The 25,000-nt window shown below is 43.2% G+C and overlaps 2 protein-coding genes across 2 annotated transcripts in view; both read left to right on the top strand.

Moving 5' to 3' along the window:
• LOC123499282 (phosphatidylinositol phosphatase PTPRQ-like) overlaps positions 1-25,000 on the top strand; it is a 33,284-nt gene that overhangs the window by 7,951 nt on the left and 333 nt on the right. The window contains exons 10-43 of the mRNA XM_045247082.1: positions 3,715-4,133; positions 4,894-5,166; positions 7,976-8,254; positions 9,323-9,595; positions 10,073-10,333; positions 11,646-11,933; positions 12,114-12,401; positions 12,538-12,675; positions 13,122-13,268; positions 13,377-13,653; positions 13,844-13,848; positions 14,065-14,205; positions 14,753-14,992; positions 15,174-15,311; positions 15,756-15,902; positions 16,011-16,286; positions 16,479-16,577; positions 16,700-16,840; positions 17,391-17,678; positions 17,813-17,950; positions 18,395-18,541; positions 18,650-18,937; positions 19,120-19,218; positions 20,034-20,321; positions 20,458-20,595; positions 21,295-21,420; positions 21,512-21,580; positions 21,729-21,860; positions 21,984-22,124; positions 22,679-22,966; positions 23,098-23,235; positions 23,457-23,603; positions 23,771-23,997; positions 24,576-25,000. The exon at positions 24,576-25,000 is cut by the window's right edge and continues 333 nt beyond it. Coding sequence (XP_045103017.1) covers positions 3,715-4,133; positions 4,894-5,166; positions 7,976-8,254; positions 9,323-9,595; positions 10,073-10,333; positions 11,646-11,933; positions 12,114-12,401; positions 12,538-12,675; positions 13,122-13,268; positions 13,377-13,653; positions 13,844-13,848; positions 14,065-14,205; positions 14,753-14,992; positions 15,174-15,311; positions 15,756-15,902; positions 16,011-16,286; positions 16,479-16,577; positions 16,700-16,840; positions 17,391-17,678; positions 17,813-17,950; positions 18,395-18,541; positions 18,650-18,937; positions 19,120-19,218; positions 20,034-20,321; positions 20,458-20,595; positions 21,295-21,420; positions 21,512-21,580; positions 21,729-21,860; positions 21,984-22,124; positions 22,679-22,966; positions 23,098-23,235; positions 23,457-23,603; positions 23,771-23,997; positions 24,576-24,641 — 6,550 coding nt within the window. The 3' untranslated portion in view covers positions 24,642-25,000. The remainder of the gene's footprint in view (positions 1-3,714; positions 4,134-4,893; positions 5,167-7,975; positions 8,255-9,322; positions 9,596-10,072; positions 10,334-11,645; positions 11,934-12,113; positions 12,402-12,537; positions 12,676-13,121; positions 13,269-13,376; positions 13,654-13,843; positions 13,849-14,064; positions 14,206-14,752; positions 14,993-15,173; positions 15,312-15,755; positions 15,903-16,010; positions 16,287-16,478; positions 16,578-16,699; positions 16,841-17,390; positions 17,679-17,812; positions 17,951-18,394; positions 18,542-18,649; positions 18,938-19,119; positions 19,219-20,033; positions 20,322-20,457; positions 20,596-21,294; positions 21,421-21,511; positions 21,581-21,728; positions 21,861-21,983; positions 22,125-22,678; positions 22,967-23,097; positions 23,236-23,456; positions 23,604-23,770; positions 23,998-24,575) is intronic.
• Positions 16,097-20,172, top strand: LOC123499142 (usherin-like). The gene is made up of 10 exons (XM_045246804.1): positions 16,097-16,296; positions 16,446-16,577; positions 16,700-16,840; positions 17,391-17,678; positions 17,813-17,950; positions 18,395-18,541; positions 18,650-18,937; positions 19,087-19,218; positions 19,341-19,480; positions 20,034-20,172. Exons 1-9 carry the CDS (start codon positions 16,242-16,244, stop codon positions 19,394-19,396), a joined length of 1,377 nt encoding a protein of 458 aa, XP_045102739.1. The 5' UTR covers positions 16,097-16,241; the 3' UTR covers positions 19,397-19,480; positions 20,034-20,172.

Raw genomic sequence — 25,000 nt, 5'->3', positions numbered from 1 at the left:
GAGTTAGCGTTTAAAAGATTGCGTGTTATTATCTCTCTCTCTCTCTCTCTCTCTCTCTCTCTCTCTCTCTCTCTCTCTCTCTCTCTCTCTCTCTCTCTCTCTCTCTCTCTCTCTCTCTCTCTCTCTCTCTCTCTCTTTTAATCACACTCTGACAATGAAGTTTTTTTCAAGATAGATCATAAAGGAATACTAAAAGAAATAAATGAAAGGAAGAAACGAAAGAAGGGAACAGATATAAGAAAATAAATGAAGCATTAGGAAAAGTCAGACTTCCACGTGTTTATGATTTGTTAGCGATGGTGTACAAACATACATTCTTCCAGACAGTTGTAGAGGTCTTCATTTACTTTCCTTGTTGCATCTGGTAAAAATGGCATTTATCTCTTACCTCCTCGATGCAAACCCTGAGTTATCTTGGTTCTGTGGCGCTGAATAAGCAAAAACGTTACGTATTTGCACTGTTTTTGTCACTTTACCATGTAGTGTTTTTTTTTTTCTTTTCTTTACTTATACCAAAATAAGACTTTTTCTCTCTCTTTAAAATATCTTTGTCAGTATCGACAGCACAATTTTTATTTTTTCAGATCACGCTGTTTACTTTGTTTTTTGAGCGATGTCATTATTACCTTCTTTTTAGTTACACTGTCATATCATTCAGTGAGAAGTGGAATTTTGCCTTCAATTTCAGAAAACATACGAGAAATTGCCTGAAAATCTCGTGGTTTATCTGGAGTGGTGATGCTTTCCGGGAATCCAAGACAACCTTACCAGACGAGAGTGCGGACGGAGAAAGAGAGAGAGAGAGAGAGAGAGAGAGAGAGAGAGAGAGAGAGAGAGGAGAGAGAGGGAGAGAGGGAGAGAGAGAGCTATAATTCATCCTTTTTTACTTTACTGTTCATTGGCTTTTCTTCTGTACCTCTTTATCAGCATGGACTCTCTCCTTTATCGCCAGCAGTATGTTTCCCATCATTACTGTGGGTTACAGATAAAGATAACGCGATATGCTTTTCCAAGAAGTAGTGCTTCATGTTTGAGTGCCTGTTAACTTGCAACATCACGAAGAAGGGACGTCGCTTTTTTAGTCAGAGAAAGAACACCGATCCCTAGTCAAGAAGAGAACTAGTCGACCTTGCCTGCACTTAATGGGACGGGAAATATCTTACCACCTTTCTTTAACGTCCTGCTGGGGGAATACAATGCCTCTAATAGCGTTATTGCTGATGTACGTGTGCCTCCATTCCCGAGCTCAGTTTTTGTCAATGGGTCTAAAACTCCTGTCACTTCAACTGTATCATTTTGAATGCATTGGTGGAGTGGTGCAGTGTTTATTCATTTACTGATTTATTTATTTTTTTATTTTTCAAGAATATCTCCTTTAAAATTAATAGTGGTAAGTCATCAATACATCAAGAAATGGACCGCCTTGGTACAGTGGACCCATGCGCGCTTTGGGGTCCGAGGGATCTCCAAGCGCATGGGATTGAATCCTGTCGACGATCCGAGTGTAGGTTGGGCTTTTTCACTCTAAGCAACGGTTTCCTAGCAGGTGGGCTTTGAGATAGGTGGTACCTTAAAAAGTATCGCCTTTATTCCATAAATTCCCGTGAAAAGCTCACATGGTATAAATAAATAAATAAAAAAACATTGCACCATTTTCAAGACAATTTTCCTGTCCTTGGGATGTTTAAGGAAACTGGCAAACTGAGTGGGCCTTCTTTTTTATCTTTGGGTTGCCCTTAGCCAGTTTTCCCCCCTTGCATAAAAAAAAATGAAAAAAGAAAAAAAAAATTCACCTATGCATTCAAAATCATACCGCTGAAGTGATAATAGTTCTTAAAGTTGTTTTATAGTTAGAGTGACATGCTAACAACATTCACTTCTTGTTAATAGGAGAAAGACTTGAGGTTGCTAAAATTAATTTTGCTGTTTTTAGGAGCAGGTGATCCTGATTACGGGCCAAATCTCTAGTGCCAGTCCATGCTGTGTAACAAGCCCCGCTCAGCCCACTGCCAAACACTGAGCTCAGGCAAAGAGGCAAAAGTAAGTAAGCAATAACGCTATTATAGGCAAGGTATTCTCCCAGCAGGACATTAAAGAGAGGTCGTAGGATTGTATTCTTCTAGTGACGTAATTAGAACATTCATTTGTTGTCAATAGAAGAAAGACTCTTGTGAATCTTGAAATTTGTTTTGGAACTTTTATGAGTAGGCGTTCCCATCGGGTGCAGGCAAGTTTTTTTCTTGACCACGAAGGGACGTCCCATCTTCAGGACGTTGTAAGATAATTGAAGATGTGCGCAGCTGTGTCGCTCACTGAATCACGCACATGTATCATCAGCTGAAGCAGTAAGCAGTGCAGTGCCCGAATAACATCCCCGAGTTCCTCGCCCCTCTGAAGGTCGGGACTGGTCAGCCTGCGCGAAGGACGACCCATCACAGCAGTGTCATTTGAAGCATGGACGGTGTAGAATGGTAGAATGTTGTCTGTAGTGGTGAGAAGTACCTCTATCTCATTATTGTGATTACTACTACGATTACTTGTATTGATTTTTTATTGGTGTTTTTATTGTTACTCACTTTCATCATTGAAGTTTTTGTTAGTAGTAGAAGTCGCAGTAGTAGTAGTAGTAGTAGTTATAGTAGCAGTATTAGTATTGACATTATAGAGCTTGTAGTCATTATCATTATTATCGTTATTATTATTATTCCTATTGATAGCGTCATTATTATTATTATTTTTATTTTGTATTACTTCTGTTTTCTTCTTTTTCTTCTTCTTTTTCTTTTTTTTCTTCTTCTTTTTCTTCTTCTTTATCTTTTTTCTGTTTCTGTTTCTGTTTCTTTTTCTTTTTCTTCTTCTTCTTCTTCTTCTTCTTCTTCTTATTATTATTATTATTATTATTATTATTATTATTATTATTATTATTATTATTATTTTTCTTCTTCTTATTATTATTATTATTCTTATTCTTATTCTTATTATTGTTATTGTTATTATTATTATTATTATTATTATTATTTTTATTTTATTATTATTATTATTATTATTATTATTATTGTTATTATCATTATTATTGTTATTATTATTATGATGATGATTATTATTATCATTATTATTTTTATTATTATTATTATTATTATTATTATTATTATTATTATTATTATTATTGATATTATTATTATTGTAGTTGTTATTACTACTATTATTATTAATACTATTATCATTATTATTACAATTGTTATTACTCCTTTTTCTTTCTTCTTCTTCTTCTACTTCTTCTTCTAATTATTATTATTATTATTATTATTATTATTATTATTATTATTATTGATATTGATATTATTATAAGCTGTTTGAGCTTATGAGAACCACTCCTCGTGTGCTGGTGGGGATTTTGCTACGTGCAGCAATATAGATATGCGATAATGAATAAACAGATGATTTTGTTTTGCTTTTTCCCACGATCCCCTTGAGGCCGTTCCTCCGGGACTCCTCGAACCACTGAAACACTCAGTACATGCGCGTCACAGATCGCAACCGTAGCATCGGTGAGGCGTCAATTCTTGCGTCTTAACCATGTTTACATATAGTTTGTAGAAAATGCAACACTGTTAACAGAAACATAAGAATAAAAAAGGAATGACGTAATAATAAGCCTCAAATTTACAATTTGGAAACAGTGAGTCATCATTCGGGCTCCACGACCTGATAAAGTGTGCCAATATCATCACGGTGTGCCACAAACATCACTGCGCCGCTGCAGCCAGCTACTCCAGGCACAGCAGAAATGTATTCCAACCCCAGAGGCGTCTGCCTCTTCCTGGCGTTGTTGATGCGCTACCATCTACCTGCAGGTGCAGCTGAAGCTAAACCCGTTCCTCCTCAGAACTTGAAAGTGATTCCTTCGGGGCCATCCATCATACTGGTGATGTGGGGGGAATCCTCCAGTGCTGATGTAGACCACTACTATGTGTATATGGAGGACGAGGACATGGAAGATACAGCTACTCATAACTTCTATATGTGGGAAGGTCTCGAAGACTGCACGATCTACACTTTCGGAGTGAAGACCGTGTCATCAAGCGGAGTCATGAGTGACCCAGCCTTGGCCGACGGAGAGACTGATGCCGGCTGTAAGTTGTTCCTCTTGTGTCGCGCTTCCCCATTCACTACATGAGAAGATAAATCACTTTACAAGTGCACACTCCACCTAACTATTCGCTCCTTGACCAGCGTGGTAAGCTCATCCCCTGAGATAATGGAACGCCTCGCAGACCGCACGTTTGAACACACCGTTCCCTTATAATATAACGCTTGGCAGGAGTCTGTCTGTCCGCGTTGGCCTTATCACCAGTTACGGTGGTTGTCACAGAGATATCACTATGAGCATTAATATTCTTTACATCTAGACAACCTTTACTCTTTGATATCACAATCTATTGATAGCAACTTAAAAGTCAGTATTGATTTTTTCAATACATCAAGCGTCCCCCATGAGGTTAGCAAAGATGTTGAAATCCTCCACTATGAAATTTTCCTCCCCTCAGTGAACTCTAGAATCACAGTCTTGAATCGTTGCCAGGAGACCAAACTTCCCACTCTACTCCACCACATGGTCACCATGCTGTCACAGACCCTGCACATGTAACATGAACCAAATGTTAGGCACGCAGACTCGTCACATTTTCCTTAATGACTGTGTCAGTGTGATTGGGTTCATTTTGCTCTGCTATGGATTTGTTATTTTTTCATTATATATAATGGTTCCCTTGCACTGTTTACTCTGAGGATGACAATTATAAACCATGACCAGCTCCTCAACTATTAATAATGACAGCTTAGCATTGCACAACGTCACAACATAGCCATTGCTGAGATTTATATTCACCACAGACCCACCAGAACCACAAGGTCTCCGCGTGAAGGATTACACGTATAACGCGGTGACGCTGGTGTGGGAGAAGCCTGCCACGCTGTGTGATATCGAACAGTACAGAGTGACCTACCAAGAGAATGGATCCATGCCCGAAGAGACTCTGGTGAAGGAGACGACAGTGGAAGTGTCACAACTGAAGCCAGAAACACTCTACACCTTCAAAGTGTCCGCTTCTACATCACTGGGGCAAGGACCTGCCGCTTCCATTACCCAGATCACAATGGCAGTTCGTAAGTACGAGTCACGCAGGACTGTAAGCTGCCTTACTTGTATAACAGTATTATGATTTGTGCTGTCTTGTGTTAGTACAAAGGAAATGTTTAACAAATAGTAACCGATGGGTTGTTACTCAGTGGGTTCCGAGTATAATGTTAACTAAAGAAATCCTTGGTGTTCACTATTTCACTGAGAGTGTAGTAGTAATAATAGTAGTAGTAGAAGTAGTAATAGCTGTGATGGTAGTAGTAGTAGTAGTAGTAGTAGTAGTAGTAGTAGTAGTAGTAGAGTGGTGGTGGTGGTAGTAGTAGTAGTAGTAGTAGTAGTAGTAGTAGTAGTAGTAGTAGTAGTAATAGTAGTAGTAATAGTAGCAGCAATAGTAGTGGTGTTAGTAGTAGTAGTAGTAGTAATAGTAGTAGTAGTAGTAGCAGTAGTAGTGGTTGTAATATTAGTAGTAGTAGTAGCAGTAGTAGTAGCAGCAGCAGTAGCAGTAGCAGTTGCAGTAGCAGTGTCGTGGTAGCAGTAGTAGCAGTAGTAGTAGCAGTAGTAGTAGTAGTAGTAGTAGTAGTAGTAGTAGTAGTAGTAGTAGTAGTAGCAATAGTGGTAGTAGTAGTGGTAGTAGTAGTAGTAGTAGTAGTAGTTATAGTAGTAGTAGCAATATTAGTGGTAGTAGTGGTAGTAGTGGTAGTAGTGGTGGTTGTAGTAGTAGTAGTAGTAGTAGTAGTAGTAGTAGTAGTAGTAGTAATAGTAGTAATAGTAGTAGTAGCAGCAGTATTAGTAGTCTTGTCTAAAGTTTTTTAATCTATCCTGAATAGGAAGATTCTCAAACATCTGTCACTTCACAATCTTCTGTCTGATCGCCAGTATGGCTTCCGTCAAGGTCTCTCTACTGGTGATCTTCTGGCTTTCCTTACTGAGTCTTGGTCATCCTCTTTTAGAGATTTTGGTGAAACTTTTGCTGTAGCGTTAGACATATCAAAAGCTTTTGATAGAGTCTGGCATAAAGCTTTGATTTCAAAACTGCCCTCCTACGGCTTCTATCCTTCTCTCTGCAACTTTATCTCAAGTTTCCTTTCCGACCGTTCTATTGCTGCTGTGGTAGACGGCCACTGTTCTTCTCCTAAATCTATTAATAGTGGAGTTCCTCAGGGTTCTGTCCTGTCACCCACTCTCTTTCTATTATTCATTAATGACCTTCTTAACCAAACTTCTTGCCCTATCCACTCCTACGCTGATGATACCACCTTACATCTTTCCACGTTCCTTCACAGAAGCCCAACCCTTCAGGAAGTCAACAGATCACGCAGGGACGCCACAGAACGCCTGACTTCCGATCTTTCTAAGATTTCCGATTGGGGCAGAGAAAATCTAGTAGTTTTCAATGCCTCAAAAACTCAATTCCTCCATTTATCAACTCGACCCAACCTTCCAGACAACTATCCCCTCATCTTCAGTGACACTCAACGGTCTCTCTCTTCCACAATGAATATCCTCGGTCTGTCCTTTACTCATAATCTTAACTGGAAACTTCATATCTCATCTCTTGCTAAAACAGCTTCTATGAAGTTAGGTGTTCTGAGGCGTCTCCGCCAGTTTTTCTCACCCTCCAACTGCTTACTCTGTATAAGGGCCTTATCCGCCCGTGTATGGAGTACTCTTCGCATGTTTGGGAGGGTTCCAGTCACACAGTTTTACTAGATAGGGTGGAATGAAAGATATTCGTCTGATCAACTCCCTCCTCTGACTAACTGTCTTCAGCCTCTTTCTCACCGCCGAAATGTTGCATCTCTTTCTATCTTTTATCGCTATTTTCATGCTAACTGTTCTACTGAACTTGCTAACTGCATGCCTCTCCTCCTCCTGCGGCCACGCTGCACAAGGCTTTCTTTTTCCTCTCATCCCTTTTCTGTCCAACTCTCTAACGCAAGAGTTAACCAGTACTCTCAATCATTCATCCCTTTCACTGGTAAACTCTGGAACTCCCTTCCTGCATCTGTATTTCCGAGTTCCTACGACTTGTCTTCTTTTAAGAGGTGGTATCAAGGCATTTGCTCCAGAATTTTGGCTGATGCTTTTGCACTTTTTGGAGAGCCAGCACTCAAGTGGGCTTTTTTTTCTTTAATCCTTTCTGTTTTTTGCCCTTGGCTGGCCCTCTTCCCTACATAGTAGTAGTAGTAGTAGTAGTAGTAGTAATAGTAGTAGACCAATTGAAAAAAATACTTGCAAAAGAACTGAGCAGAAAAATCTGATTTATTAATGTAAACGAAAAATGTGTATGTGTGTATGTGTGTGTGTGTGTGTGTGTGTGTGTGTGTGTGTGTGTGTGTGTGTGTGTGTGATTCACCTCGGTCGCCTGCTGGTCACCCAGCCAATCTTCCCTATTGTGGAGCGAGCTCAGAGCTCATAGACCACATAACACACTCCACACACCGGGAAAGCGAGGCCATAACCCCTCCCGTACCTATTTATTGCTAGGTGAACAGGGGGCACACATTAAGAAACTTGCCCATTTGCCCCGCCGCTTACCGGGATTCGAACCCGGCCCTCTCGATTGTAAGTCGAGCGTGCTAACCACTATAATACGCGTGTGTGTGTGTGTGTGTGTGTGTGTGTGTGTGTGTGTGTGTGTGTGTGTGTGTGTGTGTGTGTGTGTGTGTGTGTGTGTGTGTGTGTGTGTGTGTGTGTGTGTGTGTGTGTGTGTGTGTGTTCGTGCGTGCGTGCGAACCTGTATGTGTTTCTGTCTGTCTAGCTGTTTGTCTTTTTTGTTTTGTCTATCTGAAATCCAGAAAAATAGGTGTAGATTGCCTTACAATCTACCGGCAGATGCAGCTGGAGATAAACCCGACCCTCCTCCAGACTTGACACTGGTTTCTTCGGGGCCATCCATCATGCTGGTGACGTGGGGGAAATCCTCCAGTGCTGATGTAGACCACTACTATGTGTATGTGGAGGACGAAGACATGAAAGATGCAACTGTTCATAACTTCTATATGTGGGAAGGTCTCGAAGACTGCACGTTCTACACTTTCGGAGTGAAGACTGTGTTATCAAGCGGAGTCATGAGTGACCCAGCCTTGGCCGACGGAGAGACTGATGCCGGCTGTAAGTTGCTCCTCTTGTGTCGTGCTTCCAGGTTTACTACGTGAGAAGATAAATCACTTTGCAAGAATAAAAGTGCAGCAATGCTTCTGTCCACCAGTTAACTCACTCAAAAGTTGTCACACAAGCAAGCTTATCTCACCAAGGCAGTCAACACGTGGGCGAGACACTGTGCGGGACTTAGCGGTGGTAAAGTTTGTAAGCGTTATTGTTACCAAGGGAAAGAAGCATACTAATTTACAATTATAAATGTTAGAATCAAATAGTGCAAAATTACCCATGTTTGGCAAGTACTCATGGAAATGCAAGGGGAGCTGGAGCTTTCCAGGATGAGGACTACAATAGGCAGGATAGTGTCCCAAAAAACAAGAAAATATTCGTGGAAGAATACACTCCAGCAACAATTCCACGTTCTTCTTCCCTACTTGATTAATATGGTGAGATCTGACCCTGAGGCAAAGGAGCGCCTGGCTGGCTGCATGTCGGAACACATCGCGTCTTGCTAACATGAAGAATGGTAGGAGTCTGGTCTGACTTGGTAGCGGCAGGGCCGTCTATGTCCGGAGTCTTAACCATAATATTCCTTTGAATTCAGTCCTCATTAATTTTTGATATCACAATCTACTGACTGCGTTTTAAATGTCAACATTATATTTTGTATTACTACCAGCGTCTCCAAACGGGTTAGCTTAGTAGATGAAGTCCTCCATTACAGAATTTCTCTCCTCTCATCGCGAGTTAGAAACACACTTGACTATGGGCGACCCAGCCACATATATATGTCATCACATGGACACTTCAATTCCCATAAAAAGGACTCACATACAGAATATGAACAAAGAGTTAGGGATCCGGACTTGTCACTTTTCTTATTCTTCAATTTGTTGGCTTAGCACTTTTCAGTATCATTCTGCTCTTTTCTCTCTGCTTTGATTTTGTATTATTTTTTTTTAAATATATAATGAACCTCACTGCATGACAGTTATAACTGAAACACTGACAACACCTGGGCATTGTACAACGTTACTGCATAGCCTCACCAAGCAATGCAGAGAATGTCATTCACCACAGACCCGCCAGAGCCACAAGGACTCCGCGTGGGGAATTATACCTATAACGCGGTGACGCTGGTGTGGGAGAAGCCTGCCACACTGTGTGACATCGTACAGTACAGAGTGACCTACCAGAACAATGGATCCCTGCCCAAGAATACTCTGGTGGACGAGACGACAGTGGAAGTGTCACAACTGAAGCCAGAAACACTCTACACCTTCAACGTGTCCGCTTCTACATCACTTGGGCAAGGACCTGCCGCTTCCATTACCCAGACCACAATGGCAGTTCGTAAGTACGAGTCACGCAGGACTGTAAGCTGCCTTACTTGTATAACAGTATTATGATTTGTGCTGTCTTGTGTTAGTACAAAGGAAATGTTTAACAAATAGTAACCGATGGGTTGTTACTCAGTGGGTTCCGAGTCTAATGTTAACTAAAGAAATCCTTGGTGTTCACTATTTCACTGAGAGTGTTCTTGTGTTTTCTTACATGTGTTTTTTTTTTTCATCCTTTGTTTATGTGTGCTTATGTCTTTGAAAGGGTGGCTGCCTTTGTGTTTAAAGGAATATGCCAGGGAAGGAAGGAAGGACTCGTGACTCAAGATGTAGTTGCCAAAACAGGAAAAGTTGCATTGGAAGTTTATCTGTTACGACTGAGTTGTTCTCACAAATGATGAATTGGACGTGTTTTGCTCAAACACTAACTCAGCATGTCCCATACTTCTCTACACCACCCTGTCCTTCATCTGTTTTTTTTTTGCCCCAGCCGGCCCTCCTCAGGACCTCGTCGCCGAGGGAGTCGGTTCCTCTGCCATCAATGTCAGCTGGTCTCCACCTGTCGTGACACCAGAAAACTATTACGTCTCTGTGGAAATCGCTGGTATATATGAGAAGAGAGTTTTCGACACCCAGTACTTGGTTGAGAACCTGAAACCATGCAAGACATATGAGATCACCGTCAGTTCCTATTACATCGAGACGGGCGAAAGTTTCCCAGCGAGGGTCGTGGGTGAAACAAAGGGCGACAGTGAGTACAACACAGGATTACTAAAAATGTTTCCTCTACGAACGTTCTATTGCTGCTGTGGTAGACGGTCACTCTTCTCCTCCTAAATCTATTAAAGCTAGTGCTTCTCATGTTTCTGTCCTGACACTCCCTCTCCTCCAATTATTCATGAATTATCTTATAAATCAAATGTCCTTTCCTCTCCTTCGCTAATGATACCACCATACACATTTTCACGTCTTTTCAGGGACAATCAACACATCAGAAAGTAAACAGATCATGCTGGGAAGCCAAAGGTCGCCTGACTTCTGGTTGCTCTAATATCTGATTAGGGGAGAGAAAATGTAATACCGTTCAATACATCTAAAATCTTCCATCTATCAGCTTGACATAATCTTTCATACAACTATTCCTTCTTCTTCAATGACGTTCAATTGTCCTCCTCTTCTTCAGTAAATAGCCTCGATCTGTCCTCTACTTATTATCAAAATTAGAAACTGCTTTTTATCTCTAGCTAAAATAGTTTGTATGAAGATATGGGTTCTGAGTCGTCTCTGCCAGTTTTTCTCACCCCTCGACTAGTTTTATTCATCGTGTTTTATCAGATAGGGTGGAATAAATGAAATTTTTCTTATGAATTCCACTCTTCTGAATGACTGTCTTCAGCCTCTTTCTCACCGCCCCAATGCTATCTTTTACCCTTATTTTCATACCAACTGCTCCTCTGATAACTTGCCAGCAGGGTGCCTCACCTCCTCCCGCAGCCTCATTACACAAGAACTTCAGTTTCTCTTTCACGCCTCTTTTGTCTGCCTCCCAAACGCAAGAACTAAAAAGTACTGTTATTCATCTATTTTTCAGTTAGATTCTGGAACTCTCTACCTGCTTCTGTATTTCCTTCTACCTATGACCTAAAATCATTTAAGAAGGGTGATTCAAGACATGCGTCCCATTATTTTTCCCTTGGCTAGCTCCCTCTCACCTGCTCTGGGACTGACATTTAAGTTAGATTTTTTGCTAAATCGTTTTTATTGCCCTTGGTCAGTTCTTCACTTTCACATAAAAAATACAAGAGCCTTCCATCTGCCACGCCCGTATAAAGCATACTTGCCTGCCTTCACCCAAATAATATGAACCAAATGCAAAATTTTGTGTTCGTAGAAATGAAGGGATTAACATGAGAGAGAGAGAGAGAGAGAGAGAGAGAGAGAGAGAGAGAGAGAGAGAGAGAGAGAGAGAGAGAGAGAGAGAGAGAGAGAGAGAGAGAGAGATAAATTATTCAACATTCTTATTATATTCAAAGTCAAGGAGTCTTTCCTCATTGCACCAACAGTTCCGTCGGCGCCCACAGACTGTTCAGTTCAAGCATATAAAAGCTACATCTCCGTAACTTGGCAAAAACCCTCAAGCTACTGCGCCCTGGGACCTTACAGCGTGGACTGGACGGTGAAAAAGTTATGGGGAGATGGAGAGGAGAAAAGCTACAACGAAACCATCAACGGACTCTCCCACTCGATTTTTGACCCGCCGCCCTACCACAGCTACACCTTCGAGATCGCTGCTTCCGTTGACGGCATCTTCGGCGACTCTACCTCGTGCAGCGGCAACTCCCTCGATACAAGTAAGTGTGCCTCTGTTCGCCTCACTGCTGCTGTCATGTCTATAAACGCCGTGCCAGGTACTCAATAAAACAAATAAATAAATGGCTAATTGAAAGATAAACACTAAGTCCATTAAGAAGGGAAAATTATAGTAGTAAGAAAGAAATTCTGCTTGTTTCACTTGGACCTGTTTTCCACAGATCCGGGGCCACCGGTGCTCGTGTCAGTGGTGGCGGAGGCCCAGGGTGACTTGCGAGTCACGTGGGAGCCTCCTGTCGAGAAGAATGGACAAATTATTGAGTACGGAATATTTGTAGATAGTTCAACTAACTTTGTGAAGAATGTGAGCGGGGAGGTGCACACCACGACCGTCATTGTGGAGCCGTGCGTCAGTGTCTCCCTCTCTGTGGCGGCTCGTAACCACGCTGACAAGGATGACGGGTGGGGGCAGCGGTCTGAGGAAAAGGAGGTGATTCCCCCTGGCGATGGTGAGTCAAGACAAATGAAAAGTTTGCACGTTGCAATGCGAAATCTTAACGCCTTTAGTTTGCGTGCGATCTTTTGTGTGTGCTCGATTTCAAGGCAATGATTTGTGCAGAATGTTATACTCGTGCTTTATTTCAGTGTTGCCAGATTCTGTAGAATGCTACAATTCCGCGCGTGATGTGCAGGCGTGTTGGCTTCCTTACAACAAATACTGTCCAGTGTCGCAGTACAACCTCCAGTGGGAAGGAAAGGTGCTCTGGTCACCTGGCACCACAGGTACTCTTTGCCTCCCCTTTACCTGGTACAGTGGAACCATGCGTGCTTTGGGGGTCCGAGAGGTCTCCAAGCGCACGGGTTCGAATCCTGTCCACGGTCTGAGTGTAGGTTGGGCTTTCTCACTCAGGGCAACGGTTTCCTAGCGGGTGGGCTTTGAGATAGGAGGTACCCTAAAATGTATCCCCTTTAGCTCATAAATTCCCGTGAAAAGCCCACATGGTATAAATAAAAAAAAATAAATAAAAAAAAAGAGTCTGGCCTGGCACTTTGTTGTCTCCAGTCTCACATCTTACTCTACCGTGTAGTAATGTCCCTGAAATGAGCCATCATTTTGCCTCTTATAACATTTGCAATAGTGTGTCTGTGAGTGTTTCACTAATAGTAAGTATGATTTTCTTTGAAGATATTCTTTGATGGTGTTTTGCAAGACGTTTCTACTCTTACAGACTCAAACAGCACGACGCTAGATTGGAGCCCAGAGGAGTTTTGCTACAACATTTCTTCGATTCCCTACACAAATTATAGAGTCAGTCTCAGTGTGGGCACGAATACGCACGTATCTGTAACCTGCTCCTCCACAAGTCCCATGGCAGGTATGTTTTGTGTACGTCATGATGATCACGCCTCGGTGTGAAGTACAACTTCTGGAGGCAGGCACAAGTTTGAATACCGTGCCACTTTACAGTTGTATGTTTTCGCAGCTCCTGGACCGCCGACGCTGGAGGAGATTCAGGCAGAGAACCTGACAATCAACGTCACCTGGAAAGAACCTCAACAGAAGAATGGAATCATTAGTAATTATCGAGTGGAATGGACGGACTGGGATGGTAACACTGACTCTAAAGTCACAGACGGGAGCACGTATTCTTATCAAATAATGTTAAACTCGTGTGGCGGGGAGGTAGATGTGATAGTGAGTGCGAAGACTTCTGATGTTGAAGGATTTGAGAGAGATCCCAGCCAGGAAGGGCTTTCCTCGTGAACTCAAGTGAGTTTTGAGGCAAAAGTCTCGTGTACTGAGGTTGTTGATTCAGACACTTGGTAATGAATACTAGATTGTGATTGATATTGAAAGGATTTGAAGCAAATGTGTGTCGTGTGGCTAATGAAGTTAATTGGTTCTATTTTTCCTTAGTCTCGCACTTGTCATGTAATGCCATTGCGCCAGACGAGGTAGCACTGAGCTGGGAGCTCCAGAATTCGAAATGTTCGGTCGACTATTACAACGTTACGTGGAGCTTCAATTCGCTTTGGTCTGATGACAAAGGTGAGGCACTTCTATGCTTGTTTGGTGATTGATGGTATTGGTGGTGGTGGTGGTGGTGGTGGCACTTCATATGAATGATACAGAGATGAAAACAATCACTTAAATACTGCATCGGATTACAGGCTCGGGCTTTCTCTCTGTTAACGGGAATGATTTATCCACCACTGTGGGAAATCTGATTCCTTACTCTGAGATCTCGGTGGCGGTCCACATCAGTAACTCTCCGCTGGCAACCGTTTGCAACACCATAACACAGGAGGAAAGTAAGTAGGTAATGCAGACTCACGGCATAGACCACCAGGTGGGTAAGGATGTGTGCACATCACTTAGCGTGGCACGTGCCGCTCCGTCCAGTGTTGTGTACATTTCGCTCTGATCTTTGTTTTCTTTAAATCTTCTAAGAGTTTCTATGTGGCTTTTTGCTTGTACCCTCGTTTTTTTACACTTTAAGGTGTGTCCTGACATGAGAAAGTGAAATGTTCCGGCCTAAGTACGTACTTTCCAGTAAGGGAGTAATGGTGTTCTATTTCTCCTTTACCATGTCTTTCATAATTGAAGAATTTGCCTTCACATAATTGCATTGTCATTGTTTGTTTTCGTGGCACATTTCCTCACTGTCTAGCACGGACACGTAGGTGTGGTGCCCTGTGCATGGAAGTATGTGTATCAGCAGTGTGCTTGCTGGCATGTGCATTTCTTCCATCATAGTCTCCAGATCATGTACGCTCATATGAGTTTACAAGATTTTATCGTCACTAAAAAATTTTTTGGAACATATAGCCTCATCTCATCTGGACTTGTTTTCCACAGATGCGGGGCCACCGGTGCTCGTGTCCGTGGTGGTGGAGGACCAGGGTGAGGTGCGAGTCACGTGGGAGCCTCCTGTCGAGAAGAATGGACAAATTATTGAGTACGGAATATTTGTAGATAGTTCAACTAACTTTGTGAAGAATGTGAGCGGGGAGGTGCACACCACGACCGTCATTGTGGAGCCGTGCGTCAGTGTCTCCTCTCTGTGGCGGCTCGTAACCACGCTGACAAGGATGACGGGTGGGGCAGCGGTCTGAGGAAAAGGAGGTGATTCCCCCTGGCGATGGTGAGTCAAGACAAATGAAAAGTTTGCACGTTGCAATGCGAAATCTTAACGCCTTTAGTTTGCGTGCGATCTTTGTGTGTGCTCGATTTCAAGGCAATGATTTGTGCAGAATGTTATACTCGTGCTTTATTTCAGTGTTGCCAGATTCTGTAGAATGCTACAATTCCGCGCGTGATGTGCAGGCGTGTTGGCTTCCTTACAACAAATACTGTCCAGTGTCGCAGTACAACCTCCAGTGGGAAGGAAAGGTGCTCTGGTCACCTGGCACCACAGGTACTCTTTGCCTCCCTTTACCTGGTACAGTGGAACCATGCGTGCTTTGGGGTCCGAGAGGTCTCCAAGCGCACGGGTTCGAATCCTGTCCACGGTCTGAGTGTAGGTTGGGCTTTCTCACTCAGGGCAACGGTTTCCTAGCGGGTGGGCTTTGAGATAGGAGGTACCCTAAAATGTATCCCCTTTAGCTCATAAATTCCCGTGAAAAGCCCACATGGTATAAATAAAAAAAAAAAAATAAATAAAAAGAGTCTGGCCTGGCACTTTGTTGTCTCCAGTCTCACATCTTACTCTACCGTGTAGTAATGTCCCTGAAATGAGCCATCATTTTGCCTCTTATAACATTTGCAATAGTGTGTTTGTGAGTGTTTCACTAATAGTAAGTATGATTTTCTTTGAAGATATTCTTTGATGGTGTTTTGCAAGACGTTTCTACTCTTACAGACTCAAAGAGCACGACGCTAGATTGGAGCCCAGAGGAGTTTTGCTACAACATTTCTTCGATTCCCTACACAAATTATAGAGTCAGTCTCAGTGTGGGCACGAATACGCACGTATCTGTAACCTGCTCCTCCACAAGTCCCATGGCAGGTATGTTTTGTGTACGTCATGATGATCACGCCTCGGTGTGAAGTACAACTTCTGGAGGCAGGCACAAGTTTGAATACCGTGCCACTTTACAGTTGTATGTTTTCGCAGCTCCTGGACCGCCGACGCTGGAGGAGATTCAGGCAGAGAACCTGACAATCAACGTCACCTGGAAAGAACCTCAACAGAAGAATGGAATCATTAGTAATTATCGAGTGGAATGGACGGACTGGGATGGTAACACTGACTCTAAAGTCACAGACGGGAGCACGTATTCTTATCAAATAATGTTAAACTCGTGTGGCGGGGAGGTAGATGTGATAGTGAGTGCGAAGACTTCTGATGTTGAAGGATTTGGAGAGATCCCAGCCAGGAAGGGCTTTCCTCGTGAACTCAAGTGAGTTTTTGAGGCAAAAGTCTCGTGTACTGAGGTTGTTGATTCAGACACTTGGTAATGAATACTAGATTGTGATTGATATTGAAAGGATTTGAAGCAAATGTGTGTCGTGTGGCTAATGAAGTTAATTGGTTCTATTTTTTCCTTAGTCTCGCACTTGTCATGTAATGCCATTGCGCCAGACGAGGTAGCACTGAGCTGGGAGCTCCAGAATTCGAAATGTTCGGTCGACTATTACAACGTTACGTGGAGCTTCAATTCGCTTTGGTCTGATGACAAAGGTGAGGCACTTCTATGCTTGTTTGGTGATTGATGGTATTGGTGGTGGTGGTGGTGGTGGTGGCACTTCATATGAATGATACAGAGATGAAAACAATCACTTAAATACTGCATCGGATTACAGGCTCGGGCTTTCTCTCTGTTAACGGGAATGATTTATCCACCACTGTGGGAAATCTGATCCCTTACTCTGAGATCTCGGTGGCGGTCCACATCAGTAACTCTCCGCTGGCAACCGTTTGCAACACCATAACACAGGAGGAAAGTAAGTAGGTAATGCAGACTCACGGCATAGACCACCAGGTGGGTAAGGATGTGTGCACATCACTTAGCGTGGCACGTGCCGCTCCGTCCAGTGTTGTGTACATTTCGCTCTGATCTTTGTTTTTCTTTAAATCTTCTAAGAGTTTCTAAGTGGCTTTTTGCTTGTACCCTCGTTTTTTTTTACACTTTAAGGTGTGTCCTGACATGAGAAAGTGAAATGTTCCGGCCTAAGTACGTACTTTCCAGTAAGGGAGTAATGGTGTTCTATTTCTCCTTTACCATGTCTTTCATAATTGAAGAATTTGCCTTCACATAATTGCATTGTCATTGTTTGTTTTCGTGGCACATTTCCTCACTGTCTAGCACGGACACGTAGGTGTGGTGCCCTGTGCATGGAAGTATGTGTATCAGCAGTGTGCTTGCTGGCATGTGCATTTCTTCCATCATAGTCTCCAGATCATGTACGCTCATATGAGTTTACAAGATTTTATCGTCACTAAAAAATTTTTTGGAACATATAGCCTCATCTCATCTGGACTTGTTTTCCACAGATGCGGGGCCACCGGTGCTCGTGTCCGTGGTGGTGGAGGACCAGGGTGAGGTGCGAGTCACGTGGGAACCTCCTGTCGAGAAGAATGGACAAATTATTGAGTACGGAATATTTGTAGATAGTTCAACTAACTTTGTGAAGAATGTGAGCGGGGAGGTGCACACCACGACCGTCATTGTGGAGCCGTGCGTCAGTGTCTCCCTCTCTGTGGCGGCTCGTAACCACGCTGACAAGGATGACGGGTGGGGGCAGCGGTCTGAGGAAAAGGAGGTGATTCCCCCTGGCGATGGTGAGTCAAGACAAATGAAAAGTTTGCACGTTGCAATGCGAAATCTTAACGCCTTTAGTTTGCGTGCGATCTTTTGTGTGCTCGATTTCAAGGCAATGATTTGTGCAGAATGTTATACTCGTGCTTTATTTCAGTGTTGCCAGATTCTGTAGAATGCTACAATTCCGCGCGTGATGTGCAGGCGTGTTGGCTTCCTTACAACAAATACTGTCCAGTGTCGCAGTACAACCTCCAGTGGGAAGGAAAGGTGCTCTGGTCACCTGGCACCACAGGTACTCTTTGCCTCCCTTTACCTGGTACAGTGGAACCATGCGTGCTTTGGGGTCCGAGAGGTCTCCAAGCGCACGGGTTCGAATCCTGTCCACGGTCTGAGTGTAGGTTGGGCTTTCTCACTCAGGGCAACGGTTTCCTAGCGGATGGGCTTTGAGATAGGAGGTACCCTAAAATGTATCCCCTTTAGCTCATAAATTCCCGTGAAAAGCCCACATGGTATAAATAAAAAAAAATAAATAAAAAAAAAGAGTCTGGCCTGGCACTTTGTTGTCTCCAGTCTCACATCTTACTCTACCGTGTAGTAATGTCCCTGAAATGAGCCATCATTTTGCCTCTTATAACATTTGCAATAGTGTGTTTGTGAGTGTTTCACTAATAGTAAGTATGATTTTCTTTGAAGATATTCTTTGATGGTGTTTTGCAAGACGTTTCTACTCTTACAGACTCAAACAGCACGACGCTAGATTGGAGCCCAGAGGAGTTTTGCTACAACATTTCTTCGATTCCCTACACAAATTATAGAGTCAGTCTCAGTGTGGGCACGAATACGCACGTATCTGTAACCTGCTCCTCCACAAGTCCCATGGCAGGTATGTTTTGTGTACGTCATGATGATCACGCCTCGGTGTGAAGTACAACTTCTGGAGGCAGGCACAAGTTTGAATACCGTGCCACTTTACAGTTGTATGTTTTCGCAGCTCCTGGACCGCCGACGCTGGAGGAGATTCAGGCAGAGAACCTGACAATCAACGTCACCTGGAAAGAACCTCAACAGAAGAATGGAATCATTAGTAATTATCGAGTGGAATGGACGGACTGGGATGGTAACACTGACTCTAAAGTCACAGACGGGAGCACGTATTCTTATCAAATAATGTTAAACTCGTGTGGCGGGGAGGTAGATGTGATAGTGAGTGCGAAGACTTCTGATGTTGAAGGATTTGGAGAGAGATCCCAGCCAGGAAGGGCTTTCCTCGTGAACTCAAGTGAGTTTTTGAGGCAAAAGTCTCGTGTACTGAGGTTGTTGATTCAGACACTTGGTAATGAATACTAGATTGTGATTGATATTGAAAGGATTTGAAGCAAATGTGTGTCGTGTGGCTAATGAAGTTAATTGGTTCTATTTTTTCCTTAGTCTCGCACTTGTCATGTAATGCCATTGCGCCAGACGAGGTAGCACTGAGCTGGGAGCTCCAGAATTCGAAATGTTCGGTCGACTATTACAACGTTACGTGGAGCTTCAATTCGCTTTGGTCTGATGACAAAGGTGAGGCACTTCTATGCTTGTTTGGTGATTGATGGTATTGGTGGTGGTGGTGGTGGTGGTGGCACTTCATATGAATGATACAGAGATGAAAACAATCACTTAAATACTGCATCGGATTACAGGCTCGGGCTTTCTCTCTGTTAACGGAATGATTTATCCACCACTGTGGGAAATCTGATCCCTTACTCTGAGATCTCGGTGGCGGTCCACATCAGTAACTCTCCGCTGGCAACCGTTTGCAACACCATAACACAGGAGGAAAGTAAGTAGGTAATGCAGACTCACGGCATAGACCACCAGGTGGGTAAGGATGTGTGCACATCACTTAGCGTGGCACGTGCCGCTCCGTCCAGTGTTGTGTACATTTCGCTCTGATCTTTGTTTTTCTTTAAATCTTCTAAGAGTTTCTATGTGGCTTTTTTGCTTGTACCCTCGTTTTTTTTTTTACACTTTAAGGTGTGTCCTGACATGAGAAAGTGAAATGTTCCGGCCTAAGTACGTACTTTCCAGTAAGGGAGTAATGGTGTTCTATTTCTCCTTTACCATGTCTTTCATAATTGAAGAATTTGCCTTCACATAATTGCATTGTCATTGTTTGTTTTCGTGGCACATTTCCTCACTGTCTAGCACGGACACGTAGGTGTGGTGCCCTGTGCATGGAAGTATGTGTATCAGCAGTGTGCTTGCTGGCATGTGCATTTCTTCCATCATAGTCTCCAGATCATGTACGCTCATATGAGTTTACAAGATTTTATCGTCACTAAAAAATTTTTTGGAACATATAGCCTCATCTCATCTGGACTTGTTTTCCACAGATGCGGGGCCACCGGTGCTCGTGTCCGTGGTGGTGGAGGACCAGGGTGAGGTGCGAGTCACGTGGGAGCCTCCTGTCGAGAAGAATGGACAAATTATTGAGTACGGAATATTTGTAGATAGTTCAACTAACTTTGTGAAGAATGTGAGCGGGGAGGTGCACACCACGACCGTCATTGTGGAGCCGTGCGTCAGTGTCTCCTTCTCTGTGGCGGCTCGTAACCACGCTGACAAGGATGACGGGTGGGGGCAGCGGTCTGAGGAAAAGGAGGTGATTCCCCCTGGCGATGGTGAGTCAAGACAAATGAAAAGTTTGCACGTTGCAATGCGAAATCTTAACGCCTTTAGTTTGCGTGCGATCTTTTGTGTGTGCTCGATTTCAAGGCAATGATTTGTGCAGAATGTTATACTCGTGCTTTATTTCAGTGTTGCCAGATTCTGTAGAATGCTACAATTCCGCGCGTGATGTGCAGGCGTGTTGGCTTCCTTACAACAAATACTGTCCAGTGTCGCAGTACAACCTCCAGTGGGAAGGAAAGGTGCTCTGGTCACCTGGCACCACAGGTACTCTTTGCCTCCCCTTTACCTGGTACAGTGGAACCATGCGTGCTTTGGGGGTCCGAGAGGTCTCCAAGCGCACGGGTTCGAATCCTGTCCACGGTCTGAGTGTAGGTTGGGCTTTCTCACTCAGGGCAACGGTTTCCTAGCGGTGGGCTTTGAGATAGGAGGTACCGTAAAATGTATCCCCTTTAGCTCATAAATTCCCGTGAAAAGCCCACATGGTATAAATAAAAAAAAATAAATAAATAAAAAGAGTCTGGCCTGGCACTTTGTTGTCTCCAGTCTCACATCTTACTCTACCGTGTAGTAATGTCCCTGAAATGAGCCATCATTTTGCCTCTTATAACATTTGCAATAGTGTGTTTGTGAGTGTTTCACTAATAGTAAGTATGATTTTCTTTGAAGATATTCTTTGATGGTGTTTTGCAAGACGTTTCTACTCTTACAGACTCAAAGAGCACGACGCTAGATTGGAGCCCAGAGGAGTTTTGCTACAACATTTTTCGATTCCCTACACAAATTATAGAGTCAGTCTCAGTGTGGGCACGAATACGCACGTATCTGTAACCTGCTCCTCCACAAGTCCCATGGCAGGTATGTTTTGTGTACGTCATGATGATCACGCCTCGGTGTGAAGTACAACTTCTGGAGGCAGGCACAAGTTTGAATACCGTGCCACTTTACAGTTGTATGTTTTCGCAGCTCCTGGACCGCCGACGCTGGAGGAGATTCAGGCAGAGAACCTGACAATCAACGTCACCTGGAAAGAACCTCAACAGAAGAATGGAATCATTAGTAATTATCGAGTGGAATGGACGGACTGGGATGGTAACACTGACTCTAAAGTCACAGACGGGAGCACGTATTCTTATCAAATAATGTTAAACTCGTGTGGCGGGGAGGTAGATGTGATAGTGAGTGCGAAGACTTCTGATGTTGAAGGATTTGGAGAGATCCCAGCCAGGAAGGGCTTTCCTCGTGAACTCAAGTGAGTTTTGAGGCAAAAGTCTCGTGTACTGAGGTTGTTGATTCAGACACTTGGTAATGAATACTAGATTGTGATTGATATTGAAAGGATTTGAAGCAAATGTGTGTCGTGTGGCTAATGAAGTTAATTGGTTCTATTTTTTCCTTAGTCTCGCACTTGTCATGTAATGCCATTGCGCCAGACGAGGTAGCACTGAGCTGGGAGCTCCAGAATTCGAAATGTTCGGTCGACTATTACAACGTTACGTGGAGCTTCAATTCGCTTTGGTCTGATGACAAAGGTGAGGCACTTCTATGCTTGTTTGGTGATTGATGGTATTGGTGGTGGTGGTGGTGGTGGTGGCACTTCATATGAATGATACAGAGATGAAAAACAATCACTTAAATACTGCATCGGATTACAGGCTCGGGCTTTCTCTCTGTTAACGGGAATGATTTATCCACCACTGTGGGAAATCTGATCCCTTACTCTGAGATCTCGGTGGCGGTCCACATCAGTAACTCTCCGCTGGCAACCGTTTGCAACACCATAACACAGGAGGAAAGTAAGTAGGTAATGCAGACTCACGGCATAGACTACCAGGTGGGTAAGGATGTGTGCACATCACTTAGCGTGGCACGTGCCGCTCCGTCCAGTGTTGTGTACATTTCGCTCTGATCTTTGTTTTTCTTTAAATCTTCTAAGAGTTTCTATGTGGCTTTTTTGCTTGTACCCTCGTTTTTTTTTTTTACACTTTAAGGTGTGTCCTGACATGAGAAAGTGAAATGTTCCGGCCTAAGTACGTACTTTCCAGTAAGGGAGTAATGGTGTTCTATTTCTCCTTTACCATGTCTTTCATAATTGAAGAATTTGCCTTCACATAATTGCATTGTCGTTGTTTGTTTTCGTGGCACATTTCCTCACTGTCTAGCACGGACACGTAGGTGTGGTGCCCTGTGCATGGAAGTATGTGTATCAGCAGTGTGCTTGCTGGCATGTGCATTTCTTCCATCATAGTCTCCAGATCATGTACGCTCATATGAGTTTACAAGATTTTATCGTCACTAAAAAATTTTTTGGAACATATAGCCTCATCTCATCTGGACTTGTTTTCCACAGATGCGGGGCCACCGGTGCTCGTGTCCGTGGTGGTGGAGGACCAGGGTGAGGTGCGAGTCACGTGGGAGCCTCCTGCCGAGGAGAATGGACAAATCATTGAATACGGAATATTTGTAGATAACTCAACCAACTTTGTGAATAATGTGAGCGGGGAGGTGCGCACCACGACCGTCATTGTGGAGCCGTGCGTCAGTGTCTACATCTCTGTTGCTGCTCGTAATAACGCCAAGAAGAATGACGGGTGGGGCCAGCGGTCTGAGGAAATGAAAGTGACCGATGATGCCGATGGTAAGTTAAAACAAGTTAAGTTTAAGTCGATAGAGAAAACATTCATGCCTTTAGTTTGCGTGAGATATTATGTGTGTGATCAGTTTTAAAGCAATGATTGTGCAGAAAGTTATGTTGGTCTTTCTTGTCAGTGCTGCCAGAACGGCTGGACTGTCTCCAGCCCGCGCCTGATGTGCGGGTGTGTTGGCGTCCTTATCGCACAGACTGTCCAGTGTCGCAATACAACCTCCAGTGGGAAGGAAAGGTACTCTGGTCACCAGGCACCACAGGTACTTTTTAGCTGTCAAGGTTTGGCCTGGCACGGGGTGGTAAACAATCTCATATCTTTGTGAGAGTCAGGAACCATCAGGGTGTCTCTAATATCATTTGCATCAATGTGTTTTGTAAGTTTTTTTCTAGTAATTCTTAGGTAATTTTCATTATTCTTTGGTGGTCCTTGGCAATGACCTTTCAGTTCACAGTATCATGAAAATTGCTTCCTCTCCTACAGACACGAATAGCACCACGCTGGGTTGGAGCAAAGACGAGATTTGCTACAATATATCCTCCATTCCCTACACTGAGTACATAGTTAGACTCAGTGTGGGCACGAATACGGAGAAATTTCTAAGTTGCTCGACCATCACTCCCATGGCAGGTATGTTTCGTGCACGCCCCAATGGTCGCGTCTTGGTGAAGTGTAATATCTGGTAGCATAATTCTAGCTTGCGGTGTAAAAGTGGAAAACTCCCACATCACTACACTTCAACATATTATCCTCGGAACACTTGGATGACAGTAATTGTAACTGTGCCTTCCTCTCAGCCTCCAGTCCCCCGACAAAGCTGCAGCAAATAGCAAAGGAAGTCCACTCCGTAACAGTGGAGTGGTCTTTGCCGGAGTTTCCTCGCGGAGAGTTATCGGGGTGGTACCTGTACTGGACGACCGCTATCGGACACTTTGTGGGCGAACACGTCACGGAAAGCCCTGATGAACGCGTGATGGAGATCCGCAGCCTCCAGCCATCAGAGGTGTACTATGTGTATGTCATGGTAAGCTCGTGTAGCGGCTCTGTCTTTGTGATGGTGGTGGTGGTGGTGGTGTTGCTACTACTAGTTCATAATAACAATAGTTATGATAATAATGACAATTATAATAACAATAACAATAACAATAATAATAATAATAGTAATGATAATAAAGATAATAAGTATTGTTATTATTATTATTAATGATAATAATAATAATAATAATAATAATAATGATAATAATAATAATAATAATAATAATAATAATAAAAACTAACGATAATAGTAATAATAAAAAATGCTAATGATAATGATAGCCATAATTATATCAGTATTAAAGATAAAAATAATAGTATTAAGAAGATGAAGAAAAGAAAATAAGGAAAATAAGGAGAGTGATGATAATAATAATAATGATAATACCTGAACAATGACAAGGACAGGAAGAACAACAACAATAATGATGATGATAACAATCGCCCCCTTTATTACGCGTCATCGGAAAGAGTAATCTGAAATCATCTTTGTTTGTCTTGTGAAACAGTAGTTATGTGCAGCTGGGAGTCTCCTCCACTCACTGCTTTCCTCCATCCTCACTCCAGGCAGTGAACGACGCGGGACGTGGCGAGGAGGCGGTGGTGGAGGTGGCCACTCAGTACGTGCCATGACCAAGGCGGCCCTGACCAACACAGCTCGCATCATATTCCGAAATGCTTTTCTGCGGCACCCTAGTTATTGTTCGGGGGCTCTACTTGAAGTCACACAGGTCTATAAGGGTGTAATTTTTTTATGATTAGCGATAGTTCTATATTAATTTAGTGTTATCAGAAAAAACGTGCTTCAGAACCAGGCCAATTATATCTGTGGCCTTTAATGAAAGTCGTAGTGAGAAGGCAAAAGCTTTTAAGAATATTGGTTGGAGCCTCAAAAATGACTGTGTCTTGTCTGACCCTTAAGCTTAAAGTGATTTACCGCCTGAAGAGTTGGTTCCTATGAGTTCATTGAAGACACTTGTATACGCATTACT

This window comes from Portunus trituberculatus, chromosome 49 (genome assembly GCF_017591435.1).
Source record: "Portunus trituberculatus isolate SZX2019 chromosome 49, ASM1759143v1, whole genome shotgun sequence".
Lineage (NCBI taxonomy): Eukaryota > Metazoa > Arthropoda > Malacostraca > Decapoda > Portunidae > Portunus > Portunus trituberculatus.
The sequence above is the reverse complement of the archived record's forward strand: the minus strand, read 5'-3'. Positions and strand labels throughout refer to the sequence as shown.